Here is a 17,626-nt window from a genome sequence, read left to right as displayed (position 1 = left end):
GATTCATGGAAGAATTCCCAGGACACCTCGATCGATCCAGCCCCATCCCCCATCCCACATCTCTTTCTTCCTCATATCCTCCATCTGACCAGCCCCCCAGCCAAGACAGGGGTGCAGACACAGGAGTGCTCTTCTTTGCTGAGCATCTACATGTGTGTTGTGTCCACTATTCAGTTTGTCTGTCTGTGTGTGTGTGTGTGTGTGTGTGTGTGTGTGTGTGTGTGTGTGTGTGTGTGTGTGTGTGTGTGTGTGTGTGTTTTAAAGAGCTGGAAAGGCTGACACCATGAATCCAGGCTGCTGTCTCGGGGGATTTATATCATATTGTGTTAGCCGGTGTTTGGGTGAGGAGAGGAAGCTGTTTATGGGGATGAAACGCTGGAATGGGCAGGAGAGATTTTCCACCACCCCAGCTTTGTGTGTGTGTGTGTTTGTGTGTGTGTGTGTGTGTGTGTGTGTGTGTGTGTGTGTGTGTGCGTTCCTCCAGGAAACTATGATGACTCTTAATTTTTTTCCCCTCATTGTCAGTAACTGTATCTCTGTCCGTCTGCTCTGCAGCCCTGCTGCACTAGTGCGTGTCTGTGACCTCAAACTACCCCGCATAGCTAAAGTATCCCTGGATTAGTTGTTATGGTGGCCACTTAATGTGCTTTCTCCCTCTCTGTCTGTCTCCAGCTCCGCTTTCCCTGCGCCTACCAGGCTGACATTTTGATATGTCACAGCTGGTTTTTCTCAGCGGGTCTGTCAGTGACTCGCAGTTGGGGGCTCACACATATGCTTTCTATCATTGGATCCCCTCGGGTTAACGTGGGACTCGGGGCTTTTCCATAGTAACACCGTCTGATGATGTGACTATTTGAAAATGCGACTTGTTTGCACACATGTGTGCGTATGTCCTTTTTGTTAGTTGAGACATATGTGCGCAAAGTGTTTTTTGTTTTTTTTGGTGTATGTGTTTCATGTGTAACGCATCAGCTGTGTCCGTGTGTGAGTGTGTGTTTCACACATCTTGTGGGAACGTGAATCTGTAAACCGTCACATTGAGGCGACTCTCCGTCCTTTTGGGGACAAAATGTTTCTTGTAAATCATTACATTTTAGGGAGAAGACTTGTTTTAAGGTTAGGGTAACGGTTAGGATTAGGCTGGTACTGGTAACATTATGGTTATGGTTAGGTTAAGTCTCCATGGCATTAATGTAAGACAACGTAATATACCCCAAAAAAAAACACTTTATGTGAGAGACAAAGCTTGTTGAAATTGATCCTGTAGTCTGTGTGTGTGTGTGTGTGTGTGTGTGTGTGTGTGTGTGTGTGTGTGTGTGAGTGTCCCTATTAGCCCCAATAGTCACGGCAGTATCACTTATGATGGATAGGGTGACATATACTGCATGTCAATAATGAGCGCGCTCGCTTTCGTCTCATACATTCACACCTCCTTCTGAGAGGAGAAGTGTTCCTATCTTTCAAATTAGCACACTATGTGACAGATCTTCCTCTCCACTCAGTGCGCCGGGAGAAAATAGGGCAGTTTTGAAGCTGCTGCGTGTGGGAGCTTTCCGCATTTTCCCGAGGGTATATTCCCGAAAGTGGAAGATTAATATATCAATAGATGACTTGATCATAGTCAAACATACACATGTGCTGGTACGTTTGTGAATGTGTGTGTGTGTGTGTGTGTGTGCGTGTGTGTGTGTGTGTGTGTGTGTGTGTGTGTGTGTGTGTGTGTGTGCGCAGTGCCAGGGAGCCGCCTCCTTTATTTGCATGTCTGGAAAGAACATCTATCATCATCATCAAGGCGCTGCAAAACAGTGAGGCAGACAGGCGCCGCTGCCGCTCTCGGGAGAGAGACTGAACACACTTTCAAACCTTTACTGCAGCGTTATCAAACGTTTCCTAAATGCCTTCACCCCGGGGGAAACACACACGCATGCACAGATGCAAACAGACAGATTCTGTTTCATGCCATTTTTTGACTGCGCTTTCCCATCATTCACCTTGTCACACAGAAACCCCGTAATAAAGACGGAGTAGGAGAACACCTGAGGAAACATGCAGCACTAAATCAAAACAGCACATCTGGAGACACAGAATCCTTCTCGCTAAAACGCTGTTTTCCTTCATCGACAGCATTTTTCTTATTTCATTCCTTTTTATGCTGATGGCCAGAGTGGCTCGATCCATTTTGGGGAGCCAGAGAGATTCACTCGGCTGTATTCGAGATGAGAGGGGAGCGCTGAAATGGTACGGCCTGATAGATAGAAGAGCGAGAGACAGTGTGTGAGCGGAATAGTAAAAAGAGCCCCCGAGACGAGAGGGGGGGAGTGGGGGAAGAGGTGGGGGGGAAGCGTGGTGGGAGGGAAAGGGGAGCGGGAGTGAAGGAGGGAGGAGTGTGGTGGAGTGGAGGCACAGAGCCAGAAAATTGCATTGCGTGCTCGGTGATTAGTTTACCTCCTGGGTCTCATTCTCTCTCACTCCCCTCCTCTCACTCTCCTCTCACTCCCCAGGTTCCTTTCTACCTCTAGTAGCTTTTCCGTGTGTCTTTGTCTTGCCACGTTCTCTGCCTTTCGTGTCTTTCCACTTCCTCTGTCACTACATCACACTGTCACTTCTCTCTATTCTCTCCTCCTCTCGCCTCCTCTCCTCCACTTTCTTGGCGGTTATCTCCATTGCCTCGCCTCTCTATCTCTGTCTCCCCCCCCCAAACACACACACACACACACACACACACACACACACACACACCACCACCCTCTTTTCCTCCTTGTGTGCTGACTTGGCTCTCCTTTTCCATTCTTGTGTTGTCTGCGGGGCTTGAAAAATGCATATCGCCAGCTGACCTGCCAGCAAGCCCATCAAACCTTGAAAGAAAACACACACACACACACACACACACACACACACACACACACACACACGTTTATATTATGTGGTTATGTTATAGTGGCGGTAAAAAGCTCACAGGCACAAAGGAGATTTACACAGAGAACTGTAAATCAGGGAAGCATTTTAACACTATAAGCCGGTCCTGCTAATTATTGTCTTAAGAGAATTAAACATGAGCTTCAAGTGTCTCGCACAGCACAACAGAAGTGCTGACACTGAATGAAAGCCAGCCTGCACACGGCTCTGTTTGGTTTGGTGCTCTTTGAAAAGCAAGTGGGTCAAGCCTTTTCTTCATAATCCGTACATAATCTGTTCCTTCCTCTAGTCCAAGAGCATGCCACAAAAACAGTACAGGGTGGGTGGGTCGAGGGAGGGTGATAGACAGACAGGAAGGAACGGGAAGGGAGGGAGAGGGATTTCACTTCAGGCTGTCGGGGGTTTTCTCGCCAAAGAAAGCAGAAGGTCACGGAGTAACACACTGCTGTAATAACCACTTATCCTAATATTTAAGATCATTCTGTCAAACTTTTCAGAGGGGCAGAAGTCATAGCAGCGTGTGTCTTGTGTGTGTGTGGGGGGGGGGGGGTGAGGGGGGTAAACATTCTACACTGCATTTGATGTGGAGCTGTAATATCTGCTGTAAAGTTAACCTTTAAAACACAAACAACAAATCAAAAATGTTTTTGCCTATACCATGTCCTGCAAAAACTTAAATAAAAAAAAAATGAATATGAGAGTGGAGGTTATCCCAGCGTGCAGTGGGTGAGAAGCAGGTGAAATTGTTAATTTCACATAAATCATTTCCTTTTCTGACTGTGTTGTTTGTCTTTTGTTTATTAGTGTTTCTTAAAAGTGTCACAGTAAATATGTGGTTTGGAAGAATCTTGCAGTGCTACACTTTTCTTCTGTGAATAAAAATAGATTCAAAACTGCAAAACCAGGTGACATCTGGTCGATGAGTCACACACGACTACTGTGTAATCTGTTTGTCAGAGGCACATTATGCCGTTTTATTTCTAACCTTTCAAATCAATCATTTAATTAAACTTGCCATTCATGTGATTACCAATCTGGGTATAAAGTACAGCTCTATCGCTGTTGATAGCTGGTAATGCCCGGCTGAAAGATCAATAGCATTCTGTATCTGAAAGGCAAGACAACATCCCTCTTTAGCGATGATACTGAATCTGCACCTCCTTATCCGCATCATGCTCGAGTCCATTATCGGAGAACGACCTCAAATGATCTTTGATCAGCTTGAATCTCTGGCTGCCGTCCATCTAAAGGCAGAGCGGCCTTAGTGCCTTGACTTCCCCTCTTGCTCTTATAGTGTCCACTCCTTTTTCATCTCCTTTCTATTCCGCCCCTTTCTTCTTCGCCTGCTGCTTCATCCACTATCCTCTTATATCCTTTTCCTGCTATTTATTCTTTGACCCTCTTCTCCCTGCTTCCCACTCGTCTTAGTGGTGTCACTTGATCACGGTGCAACGAGTTGGAGTACCTGAGGACCGTTGCTAATGGTGACAAATGACTGGTGTGCAGCGAAGGGAAAGAGAAAGAGTCCAGCAGACGAGAGGAGAGTGACGATACATGCTGGGGGTCAGTGTGCTCTGTGCACAGAGAGAACAAAGCTTTTTGACACAGAGAAAATGATGAAAACAGCGTGTAGCCCTTTAGCTTAGCTTAGCATGAAGAGCGCAGAAAGCCTTTAGTCTTGTAGACACAGTGATGTTCAAAGGTAACCAGCGGAAACTCCAGGAAGTCACAACATAGTCCACAATCTCTTGGCTGTCTGACTTTTAACACCAGAGGAGCTGTTAAAGTTTTATTTTTTTAACTTTTCTACAGAGCTATGCCAGACATATTCGGTTGCTTCCATTCTCATTGCCAAGCTGGCAGATTAGCAGTTGGCTTTGTCAAAACGAGAGGGTGCTTTAATGATCTGTGATGAAGATGCAACTATTCAACATGTACTTGTAAAATGCCAGAGTCCTGGAACAAATATGTTGTTTTTAATATTTATTTGAACTATAGTGAAGCGTTTTTCTATCTGCACGGGTTGCAGCATAAACGTGGACATCAGACAAAAGAGATGCACATCTTTGACACAATTGTAGTACTCTGTATTTTGTAGGCACTGTCCTATGTTTTCTCATTATGCATGTAGGACATTATACAACTCAATAAAGTATTATAAACAGTAAATCATGACAGTGTGACAGCAATATCAGGATCAAAAATGAAATTCAGCTGTCATCGCTGATATGGTTGACACGCCATACAGTAAATTAATAAATAAATCCCTCCCTCTAGCAGACTGCACGCAATTAGGTATATGTTTGATCTGTTTATAATTACAGTAATAATATTTAGTCAAGACGTCAGAGGTGGTTAACCACCGCACACTCCGAGAACTGACGGGGTGGAGCAGACTTGACACAGCATCTCTCATCTCGGCTCGCCGCTCCCCATCGCTTTCAGCTTGCATCACGTCAGCCCAATCCCCGTTCAACATTCCAGCAGCTCCCGGTGTAGCGATCGCCCAAAGGCACTGGTCACAGATCGTTGTGTGTTTGTATGTGAGTGTATCCGACTCGCCTGTGGGACTCAGATCTCAACTCAGTCAGCCTTTCATCCAGGGCTCTTCACCGCCATAAGGAGGATAAAGACATATCTGATGTAGGATCAGTGGTACTCGGTGAAAGGGGAAGCCCTTTGAGCCACAAAGTGTTTCCGGAAAGTGCAAAAAACCTTGTTTTGTTGTACATAAACGTTCTTTTTTTTTTTAAAGCACTCATGTTCTACACTTATTTTCTATTCCTCTACCTTAGAAGTATGCTAAGTTGAAGAGATGTTCATCTTAAGAGTTTTCTTTGGCTCAGCACACAATAATGATTTGTGAATGATGAACACACAACAGCTACTTTTATTTACTGTAAATGTGAGACTGCCGAACTGTCCTTGAGCAAGACATTGAATCCCAACCATACTGCTAAACTCACAATAGCTAAGTGAAAAGATGACTTTCTCCTTTAGAAATCCCCGTCACTTGAAATATTACTACTATATAGTATATATGTACTATATATATACTCTGTCCCTTTAACTTCTATTGCAAGCCATAACAATGTTTGCTTCACGCACATGTTTTTTAAAAGCTTCCTAGAAGCGAATAACAGGACAATATTGGTTGTGTGAGGATGATTGCTAACTCATAATTCTGGTCATTTCCACTAAAATAAGGAGGATTTTATACTTAGAGCCGCTTCTCACCTCTAAACACCTGGCCACCTGCTTCCTTTGAAGCATGCTGACTCCTTCAGGCAGGCAGAGGGCTGTGCAGAGAGAGAAGAATTTATTGAAATAAATTGATCTTTATCATCATCAGCCAGCGACACACTAGAATACTGTACTGGGTAGATTATAAATTATTACATATAACAAAGGTAACTCAAGATAGGATGAAAACTATGACCTCAGTTACCAGAACAATATGCAGCAGGGGTCGATAATTGAAACAATATTTTCAAACAACATTAAAAGAAAATGGCATTCATAATGGAATTGCTTATATAGGCAATAAGATGAAAAAGTACACGAATGGTGGAGCCAAACAGTACACAGGTAGAGAGGAAACAGAATGGTCAAGTAGGCAGCATCTCCCACACAGCCGCACACACGCACACACACACACACACACACACACACACACACACACACACACACACACACTCCACCGCTTTCCCTCAGAAAATAAATCGGTATCGGAGAAATTTCTGTGTGCTGAAAAAAAATTCAGCACACAGAAATTGAATTCTGTCTTGGAAGCGAGGAGTGGTGTTCGAGTCATGAGAAAGAGGGAAAGACACAGAGAGGCAAAGACACCCGAGCCAGAAAGAGAGCGATATTTAAATCTCATTGAGAGTCGATGTGCGGCCGCTCGGTGAGACTCGGTGTGTGACTCACTGCGGCTGGCATCGCCTCCACCTTAATCACACACACATACACACTTTTCGTAACCCTCGGGCCATGCGTATGTTATGTGTCCCCCGTGCTTAGTGTTCTGCCGGATTCCACCTGTTAACAGACGATGCCCAAGCTCTGCTTCATGCTGCTGTATAATGTTGCTTGTGATCTTCTTATGAATCAGCTTATGCCAAGATATGAATGCAGTCTGAGCCGCTGAGCCTTCACACGAGCATGACTTCGAAGACAGATGCTGTTAAACTTGGCTAGGTCTGTGTGAGTGCGTGAGTGTGTGTGTGTGTGTGTGTGTGCGTGTGTGTCTATGTGTGTGTGTGATCCTTCTAACCACACACTCAAGGGATTAGTGTGACGGTGGCTGGATGACTCATCGGTCAATGACTTTGGAGGAGAGGGAGGAGCAACATGCCAAGTCGTCCACATGATGTGCGTTTGTGTTTCCACCTGTCTCACCTGGGATGTCTCAAAGTCTCGTTCAAACCGGCAGTCTCATATCTTACAGCAACTTTGATGAAAGTCCACTTCAAATGCAGTCAAATCTGAATGGTTGCCTGTGCCTCGACAGCAATGGCAGACGGCTGAGCTCGGAACATGACCCTGGCACAGCGTCGAGCTGTTAGGCCAAGCGCACGCTGCCTAACGAGCCATGAGCAATCACCATGATCTCGCCACAAATAATGCATGAGGAGCCCTGTAGAGGAGCTATTGAGCTAAAAGGGAGGGGAAAGGTGTGGGGGTGGGGGGGCTAAGTGAGGAGAGAAGGAAGGCAGAGAGGAATCCATCTGACGACAAATGTGTCTGGAATAGAAATAGAAAGGAAATCCCCCATTACCTATCGCACTGACAAGTACGCTTGTGTGTGTGTGTGTGTGTGTGTGTGTGTGTGTGTGTGTGTGTGTGTGTGTGTGTGTGTGTGTGTGTGTGTGTACTGTGTTTGTGTGTGCTTATTTCTAGACAGCCATTTGTGTTACTACAACTGAAAAAAGGCACAGTGGGAGTGTTAACAGTGTGCATCGCGATAGGGGGATGTGTGTGAGATTTTTGCGAAGGCATGCGCTATGTGTGTGTTGGAGACGTGATGAAGTGAGTTCACATTTTTCTGACAGCCATGAAACACAAAGTGTTCCAACTGTACAAGAATTTTTTTCTTTTTTTTTTCTGCTGAAACCAAGGAAATCTGAACTGATAGAGTGTACTATCAGAGAGTAGGGAGGTGGACGTGAACGTGTAGAGTGATGACTGTACTGTTACTTTGTTTATGGTGAAATATCAGAGATGAAGTGTGAATTTTTGCATTATATGGCTGTCAATTACAATATTTAGGAAACTTTTGGATGGATTGCTATGAAATTCGGTACAGACACCCATGATGCGTAGAGGAATATGTCTATTCTCTGACTTTTCAATTAGCGCCACATTCAGGTCAAACTTTTCTCTTATCCTGTGAAATATCTCTGGATAGATTGGTGCAAAATTCTGAAAAATATTCAATGTACTATCACTATCGTCGGGTGAATTTCACCCAATATAATGTACCTGATAAAATACTTCTCATCGAAATATATTAAAATACTACAATACAAGGCAAGATGAAGTACTCTTCCTTTATTTTACCCAATAGAACTTCTAGAAAAGTCTCCCCTCAATGTTAAAAATTATCCAGAATTCTTTTACCCTCTATCACTAACGTCGTCGGGTGAAAATCATCCAAACACGTGCCTGTAGAAAAAAAAATGGGGATTGGAGCAGCAAGACACGCCCACCTTCAACAAGACACGCCTACTTTCAATAACGTCTGTGAGCAGGTGAAGCTACAGGACCCACGCAACGCGGACGAAAAGCAACACAATGAAAATAACGTCACCACAATCGCTCGGGTGAAAACCACCTGACGTTAGTGTTCTAGGGTTAAACAACGTTTCATCAGGTCAACATTTTCAATTGTATAATAATGTTTTTGCACCTGCTCAGCAAAAGCATGTTAGCATGCCGCCGTTAGCCCTGAGCTCAAAGCACTGCCGCGGCTCCGTACAGCGTCACAGAGCCGCCAAGGTGCCTGTTGAGCCTCGTTTTTACACAGCGAGACAGCTATGGAGACCAAGAAGATTACTGTTTCTGACGGAGGCACTACAGACCAGTGAGACGTGTCGGTGGAACACACAGACTAATGGAAAATTGGGAGACGGAGAAAAAGGGCCTGCGTATAGGTCTCTGTGGCATGTCATTAGTGAGGGAGAGGGGTTGACTTGCTCCATCTGACATTTACCAGTCCAACTGAAAATGTCACAGAATGCCAGCCTTTACGTCTGGATATAATGGTGCCTCTTACAGCCCAGAGCTATTGATCCCCAAAAGAACTTCTGTCCATTTTGCCCCCTGCCTTGTTCCCCCTGCCCACTGTCCTGAGAAAAATGAAAACACCATTCCTGTGCTCCTAAACTCCGTCACCTCGACCTTTCAAGGCTCCACACTAATGTTTTGGCTCCAGTTGCTGTGTACGGATGTTTTTGTTCATTTCTCCAGTTGCTTTCCCACCTTGAGGGAAACTCCGGCTGTCTTTTCTGGTTAGTTAATTGACTGACTGACTGGCTGGCTGGCTGAGTGGACCACATAGAGGTTTGCCAACTTTTGTCAGAAAAAGAAGGAAACCGAGGGAGCTTTGTTGCGGGCCGAAAAAAACAAGACTGATCCAATTTAGCTTCCGAGTGTGTGCTCAGACATGTGTCATTTACTGCAAAGTTATTATTACCTTCTTTTTTTTATCTCTTACCAGAGCAGGCTGCTTTTCTTATGCCCATGAAATAACTATTTAGTAAATATAATAAAAGTCTCATGGAAGACTCAATTACCTCTGGATCAGAGCAATAATGTGTAAAAAAATAAAAATGTTGAGCCCGGAAAAACTAAGAATTATCATTTCTCAGGCCTTCCACATGTACAGGATGTATTTAATATTCTCATTATCACATTTCACTGGAGGTCTCGTGAGTTGTGTGACTCTGTATAGGGAGAAAAGGAAGTGGTTAAATCTTTCCAAAACCAATAACCAAAAGCAATCAGACTCTACTAGACGATGCATTCTTTACAGAGCACTGCTCTCAACCTCATTTCAAATTAAACAGTAATCTCTTCCCCAATAGCTAATGTAGGAGCTAATTATGTTGAAAACCACTCATAGGCATTTTCTGTTTGTGTTTGCTATGCTGCAGTGCATTTGTGTCTCACTTTTAGGAACTGTATTTAGATCCATGGCCTCTCAATTTGTTTTGGGGAGTGTTTCTGTCTAGTCTATTTCTGTCCTTGCTACACTATTGTCCTCGGTTGACTGCCTTCACATCAAGTGCTGGATTTATTTGGCCACTCTGCCAGCTCAGGCAGATAGGCCCTGCAGCTACCACCCAATACACAATGGCTGAATCCACTCTTAAGACAACTGTAAACCACTATAATTGTCATACTTGTTTCAGAGATTTTCTCTCCGAGGTAACATGTTTGAAGGGCCGTAGTTGTTTACAGATTGGAGATGATGAAACCCTGCCAGACTGCAGTTTTTACTTCTTTTTCTTGGATGAATTCATGTTTTGTTTTTTTTACCCTGCATGATGAAGCCTGTGGTGTGATGTTCCTGTTCAAAGCGCCAGTCCGCTAAATGTTTTCCTCATCGTCTTCTTCCACGCACACTAATTGGCGGCTGTTACATTCAAAATCCATACCCAAAAAAGATTAGGATCTTAATTAGCTATATCACAGCCTTGGGCATATTACATTTTTGCCCAGCAGTAAACAATGCATGAAAGCAGTGATACAGCTTTGATGGCAACGGGAGCTTGATTCAATTAGCATCCACTCCTCAGCTGCACTACTGCGCTTCACCGTTATGAAACCATGTAAGTCATGGAAATAGCCAGTCCAGCTGACAATACGAGTCATATCAAGAATGATCATTGCCCTGTTTACTATAGTCACCCTATACTAGATTCGATAACAACCAAAGACCAAAGAGATGCTTGTAAAATGTTTTTAATTTTGTCATTGCTGCTTTACACAAGGCAGGCATACTGTGGAGAAAAATTTTCTTGAAAGATTTGGCTCATCGATTAGTTATATCACTGCATCCTGAAGCAATTGTGTTCACAAGTGTATGTGGTTTTCAAAATCCACACCTTTTTGCACACATCGTTTTTGTGTTTATTTTATGAAAGGGAATTGTATTCCCCAGTAAACATCTGAACATGTGCATTAATAAAGTGTATAGATGAGTGTGCCCTCTAGTGTTGTCCAAACTCAACCATGTGCAGGTGTTCTGAACTGTGCATTTTTTTATCATGTGTTTATTGTCTAACTCTCCGTCCTTCCTCCCTCTGTAGGTACATCCGCACCATGTACCTCGGTATACAAAGTCACCGGCAGAAGGAGAACCATCGGCGTTTTTACTGGGCTATGATGTACGAGTATGCCGATGTCAACATGCTGCGACTGCTAGAGACCTTCTTAGAAAGTGCCCCTCAGCTGGTGCTGCAGCTCTGCATCATGATCCAGAGCAACAAGGCTGAGTGGCTGCAGTGTAAGGGCTTCCCTAAGGCTCCAGAGTCAAATCTTGTTTCGGTGTAGTCTCTCATATCCTTTCTTCTTCTTTTTTTTGTTGCATTGTGTCATACATGGACCGGCACATGAAGCCAAGATGTTTGAACACTTTACACCCGACAATTCATTTTCCGTGAAGTTCACGTATCACGTTATTTATACATTGTGCTGTTGTATCCCGTCTCCAACATTCATCACTCGAGTTATGGAATCCTCTTTTACAATTCTAGTTTCCTGGTACGACACGGCGCCATAGGAAAGGCTATTCAATGACAACAAGCGATACCTTCCCTGTCTGTGTGTCTATAGAAATGGCATCAATACATTTGCTGAGAAGCCACATGCTGCTGTTCTGCAGATACTCTTCTCTCGTTTTTCATGCAGCAGGTTACTGCTCTGACATATCTGCTGCCTCCACTATTATACAACTCTTAAGGAAACTGAATTGGTGCCCTAAATTGAGGCAATGTTGACTGAATGACCTATGATGCTCTTGGTAATACTGTGGCGTTCTAAAATGTGATGAATTGCTTCAGCTGAAATAAAGTGTACTGTACACAGTAAGTGGAATAGCAGCAAATCCAAGATAAAACTATAACTGTATGGGCAGTGCTTTAAAATGAAGCTGGAATTTTCTTTCAATTTCTGATGTTTTTAGAGTCATCTCACAGCATCTGTCAGTACCATTCTTGGTCTTCCTCTTCTTTTACTCTTTCTCTGTCTCTTCCCAGGTGCTTCTGCCATTTCCTCCCTTCTGTCCCTGGCCTGGGTGCTAGCCTCTTACCACAAACTCCTGCGTGATTCGCGTGACGACAAGAAGAGCATGAGTTACCGAGGAGCCCTGGTGCATCTGTTCTGGCGCCTCTTTACCATCTCCTCACGGGTGCTCTCCCTCGCTCTATTTGCCTCTGTTTTCCACATCTACTTTGGCATTTTTGTGGTGCTCCATTGGTGTGCCATGGCTTTCTGGGTCATCCATGGCGGCACCGACTTCTGCATGTCCAAGTGGGAGGAGGTACTGTTCAACATGGTGGTGGGCGTGGTCTACGTCTTCTGTTGGTTCAATGTGCGCGCGGGCCGGACGCGGTACAGAATGGTGGCCTATTACATAGTAGTACTGTTCGAGAATGCCATCCTCAGCCTCCTTTGGTATGCGTACCGTGACCCAGTCACCACTGACGCCTACGCCTCTTTTGCCCTTTGTGGTGTCTTCCTGTGCTTTGCTTCGGGTGTGGCCTGTATGGTTCTCTATTACGGGGTTCTTCACCCCATGGGCCCCCGGTTGAGGGTGCTGGCCAGCTCTTGCTGCGCCGAGCTTCTGTGGGGCCTTCCATTACCCCCCGAGGCCGAGCCCATGGCTCCCACACCGGGCCCCCGTGGCTCTCAGGCCACCCCAACCCGGTGTCTGGCAGGGGAATGCGAGGAGTCAGACGAAACACCCACGGACACCTGCCTTCCGGTTTTCCAGGTGAGGTCCACGGAGCCCGTGGATGCAGCTGGCAGGCCCATCCAGCCCGAGGGGCCTCTCATCAAGATAGACATGCCCAGAAAGCGCTACCCAGCCTGGGATGCACACTTTGTGGATCGGCGCCTGCGCAGGACCATAAATGTGCTGCAGTACATTAGTCCTAATGCGGTGGGCATCAGGTATAGGGACGGTCCGCTTCTTTATGAACTCCTGCAGTACGAATCCTCCCTCTGAAAGCTTTTTTCTCCCACAGCTCTGTCACCTCCTCTTACACACTACGATGCACATGCGTTCCTTTCTTTCACTCTGCTCTTCCTCCTCTCCAGATATTATCTCTTCCCATTTGACACTCGGCTCTCTCCTTCTCTCTCCCCTCTGATCATTCAATTTTCCTGCAGGAGATGTGTGTTTGTCAACCGAAAACCTGTCGAGACGGTCCAAACACACAGTCATGATTTATTTTTTGAAAAAAAACAACATCCAGTACAGAGAGAAAATTATGAACCTAAAGTATCTGATGTGATATAAACAGAAGTATCATGTAAATCCCTCTACATTGATAGAGGAGGGTTCTGTATGAGTGTGTAGATAACATATGAATGTTTCATTATGAAATGTGTTTAATGCATTATACTGTATTGGTGATTCAATCTGTGAATACTTGTGAAGGGCATATTGTATGTCTCATGTGACATGGGACTGGCGCAAAGCCTGACGGGAATGATGGAGGAGAGTCTCAGAGGGGGCAGGTCTTTGCACATCCCAACATTTACTGCCATTCTTTATGAAAGTTATTGAAACGTATGATACTGTTTACTAAGTCCTTAGCCTGCGAGCACTGAAATTCCTATCATGACCCTGTAAATTACGGAGAGGACACAATCAAAGACATGTCTATATGAGAAGCACTTCAAAATGGATTTTCCCTATGTGAGCTCACGTGGCTCAGTGTATCCTGGCTGTTCTATTTTTGGTCAAAATCCTAAATCGTAATCGCATCATGTATGGAGGGAAAAAGAAGCACATTGACCTTCAATCAGTTCCACCCACACGTTAAATTTTTACAGTGCAGACTGCCCTCCAGTGGAGGAAAGCTGTAACAGCCTTACTAAGTTTTCACAGCACAAAGTTTTAAGATTACCACCTGAGATGAGAAAGAAGAAAAAAACAATGAGAGGAATGTAGAATGTAGTTGAAATGAGCACAACATTTTCTAAATTGGTGGCTAGAAAATAATAATAAAAACATTCCAAAGACTCTTTTTTTTTAAGATTGTAAGTCTAGTTATGGGTAGAAGGGTATAAATGTGTGTTAACACACATTTTGGTTTGAAGTGCAAAGACAGCCTTCAAGGAATCCTCCACCATTCCCTTCTGAATTCTTGAAAGTACTCCCTTATACAACCTCCCTATTTTGATTTATTATCAACAAATGTTTTAGGTTGATTAATATATGCTTATTGGGTGCAAAGACGTGTAATAAGTTCTTGAAAAAAAATATGACAAATCTGAGAAGATATTTCTATGCTATTATACTTCAGTACGTATTTGTGTCCACATTTATAGTCATTGACATAACTATATTTTGTCAGAACACACACTTTTTTACATCACGAAAAATGTTGTGCAGTGCAGTGTTAAAGGGTTTATTCCTCACAGAGCAACTGCTCTTGCGCAGTCGAAAACAAAAGCCAAATCGCATCTTACAGTACTGTCCTTCCAATTTATCGGCCCACTTGAACCAGTAGAATGAGTCCCTGCAAAACGTGTGCCATCCATCGGCCTGCTGTGCAGCAGTTACACACTGCTATACATCTCTCATGACAAAAATCAAATAAAATCAAAAGAAAACATGCCTTCTAAGTCAAAGGAACTTGACGAAAATGTCCAGTGGGTCTACTGAACAATTCATGAGAAAAAAGTGAATGCATTTCATACTTAAATTGTATCTATTTACTCAATGATCCATCCGTATATATAACGTGTGTTTTTTAACATTGCAGTGTTTGGCATGACTTTGGTATAAGGCATTAGTAAAAAATGCACCCAACAAGGGATGCCCAAGAGCTCTTCACACAACAGAGATTCCTTTCTCCTGGCTCACTGGCTTTCTGCCCAGCTGTGGCCACATGTGCCTGCTAACATCGTACTGTAAAAAGCAGATGCCATGTAAGTCCAGGCCAAAGGTTAGAGGGGGTTTTTGCCGGGGTTGGAAAAGAACATGAGGACAGATCGTGATAAAGGGCCTGACTGGTGAATGATTCTTGGTACGCTTGTGTGAAAAAGATAGGGGCGTGCACGTGCAGTGCCACCTACAGTCTGTTTTAGGAGATCCAAGTGTGCTTGCATGGTGTTGCGCATGCTTGTCTCGCGTGTCCCCTCAGCCCTTTACTACAGTTCTGTTCTCTCGCCGTTTGTTCGGCTCCATCCCCCGGTTGCTGCTCCGCCCTCTTCCCCATCTCTTCGGTGCTGGGCATTGGTGCACTCCCGTGACACACTCTCACACTCTCTGGTAACTGAACAACGGGGTTGAGGCTGAACAACTGGAGATCCTGACATGAGAACATGCAATGAGGTACACTGCCATAACCAAGAGCTTCAACATCCGGGGTCTACCGCCCTTCAGATTAAAAGTGATGTTCAGCCCTGAGTAATTGAGACCTGTTAAGTCAGCTCGAGTGGAGCCAACACCCAAGACACCATATGTATACATGAGTATGCAAACAACCAACTTGTTTATTGTTTATCATAGTAGCCAGAGAAGTTCCTCTCTGTTGTAGTGAATGAACAGCCATGTTAATAGTTAGTCAATTAATGAATAATATGTATTGTTAAACTTAAAAAAAAAACAACAGCAAAACAGCCAATACAAGGGTTCCTCAGGACCAACAAACAAGACCACTGAACCAGCTGACTCAGGGGTGTCTCAATGCAGTTCTCATCCGCAGGCATGTCCTCAAGGGTCTCCATTTTTTCCTTAACATATTGCATCCTGGACCACTCCTCGGCTGGGAAAGTACCACTAGATTATGGTTTGCACATTTTGGTTCTCTTAGAATGATTGATCAATGATTGCTCATTCTTATTATTGGTGGGGGGAGGGGTCGTTTTTTGTGGTAGTTGGCTGCCTGGCAAATGGTGCATCCTTTCTAAAGCCCTGCTGACCTTTTCCAGACGTGGACACATGTCCAAATCAGGTGCAAATACACTGTGATTCATTCATTTGCGTGTGTGTGTGTGTGAGTGAACGACTGTTAAAAAATATAGTATCTTAAACTAGATTATGTACAACTGGGCCGCATTTCATAGTGGTGCTTAATGTTGTGAAACATAGAGTATTTATGCTTGCTTAGCTGTGTCATTAAAATAGCAGTAATGACGGTTAATTAAACTAATATATTTTAATTAAGTCTGCAAAGAGTCTATATGTACAAGGCATTTTTATGAAACACACAGTATATTTTACGAATTTCTACAGAACAATCATAGTTTTGCCACTTTCTGTATCTAGTAAAAAAAAGATTAGCCAAAATATGGTTAATAAGTGGGTTTTAGTATTTTTCTTGTTTTCTTTAAATTACACGGGTTTCAAGAGCTAAGCTACACACGAGTGGAAGTGGAAGCCTTTACAACACAGGGCAGCATTAATGCTACCAAACTTTATACCATAGACAAGGTCGCAAAGACACGCGTTACCTGCCCAAACTCCACATCCCACGACAGCCACAACACACAGCAAGAGCATTTGAACAGCAAGCTTGTTCTTCTCAGTCCTTGTTGTGCCTCGTTACTTTGGGTGCTTTGATCCAGCCACGGCAGCCAGGTTCACAAACAACAATGCCAATGTCTTTCTTTACTTGTTTCACGTGCCAGCACACGCACCGAGACGATGACAACACCAAACGATATTCTCCCTGTCTGTCTCCTGATTGAGCCAAGTTCTCGATTCTGTCAGCTCGCACCTCAGTCGGCGATGTCATCGCTAGTCTCACCATTTCATCCAAGTTGTCATCCACAGGACTCCACTGTTTCCCAGTCACAGTGTCACAACTAAACGTCACAGTGTGACAGAACCAAGCGGTGGGTATGGAGTGAAACCCAATTGTTGGTTCTGTCAAAAGATATAGGAGACAAAGTAAGGCAATACTGAGCATCTTCCGTACCCGAACGTAGGATTTCTCATCTTTATTACGTTTCAGCAAGCTGAAGCACAACAGCCCCGCGCGAATCAGCAAGTTACAATTAGCAAGTTGGACTGAGCTCAAAGGAGGTATCGTTGAACTGTTTGATGGATAGTCTTGACAGATGCCCGCCACGATGCCGAGCGATTTGGTCAATGATTGTTTTGTACTTTTGTCTATGCCTTTACATCTTCTTCTGTCTTGCAATGATGAATGATTTGTAGTGCCAAGACGTAAACTTTCTGTGTCGTTTGTCCTGTGTGAAAAATACATCCTCTCTCGCCAAAACAATAAAGCCTGCATCCATGACGACAAAATGCGCAAAAGAAAACCCCAAAACACTTATGTTGCATTTTCTTGCAATGGAATGATGAAGCAGGCCCAGTCACTGATTCACTATTGAACAACCTAATTTCCTGGTTTTCCCACCACCTCCCGGCATGCCTTTGGAAGTCATTGTAAGGTGACCCTCAACATTTAGCATGCAAGTGCTCTCGACTGCACAACAAACCTTCTGATTTCTGCATTAA

The 17,626-nt window shown here is 44.1% G+C and overlaps 1 protein-coding gene across 1 annotated transcript in view; it reads left to right on the top strand.

Moving 5' to 3' along the window:
- xkr6b (XK, Kell blood group complex subunit-related family, member 6b) overlaps nucleotides 1–15,622 on the top strand; it is a 45,110-nt gene extending 29,488 nt beyond the window's left edge. The window contains exons 2-3 of the mRNA XM_068577370.1: nucleotides 11,232–11,428; nucleotides 12,180–15,622. Coding sequence (XP_068433471.1) covers nucleotides 11,232–11,428; nucleotides 12,180–13,150 — 1,168 coding nt within the window. The 3' untranslated portion in view covers nucleotides 13,151–15,622. The remainder of the gene's footprint in view (nucleotides 1–11,231; nucleotides 11,429–12,179) is intronic.
- Nucleotides 15,623–17,626: the final 2,004 nt, after the last annotated feature.

This window comes from Clinocottus analis, unplaced genomic scaffold, assembly GCF_023055335.1.
Source record: "Clinocottus analis isolate CAN_PGR_092001 unplaced genomic scaffold, fCliAna1.0.p SCAF_15, whole genome shotgun sequence".
Lineage (NCBI taxonomy): Eukaryota > Metazoa > Chordata > Actinopteri > Perciformes > Cottidae > Clinocottus > Clinocottus analis.
This window is presented reverse-complemented; position numbering and strand designations above follow the sequence as displayed.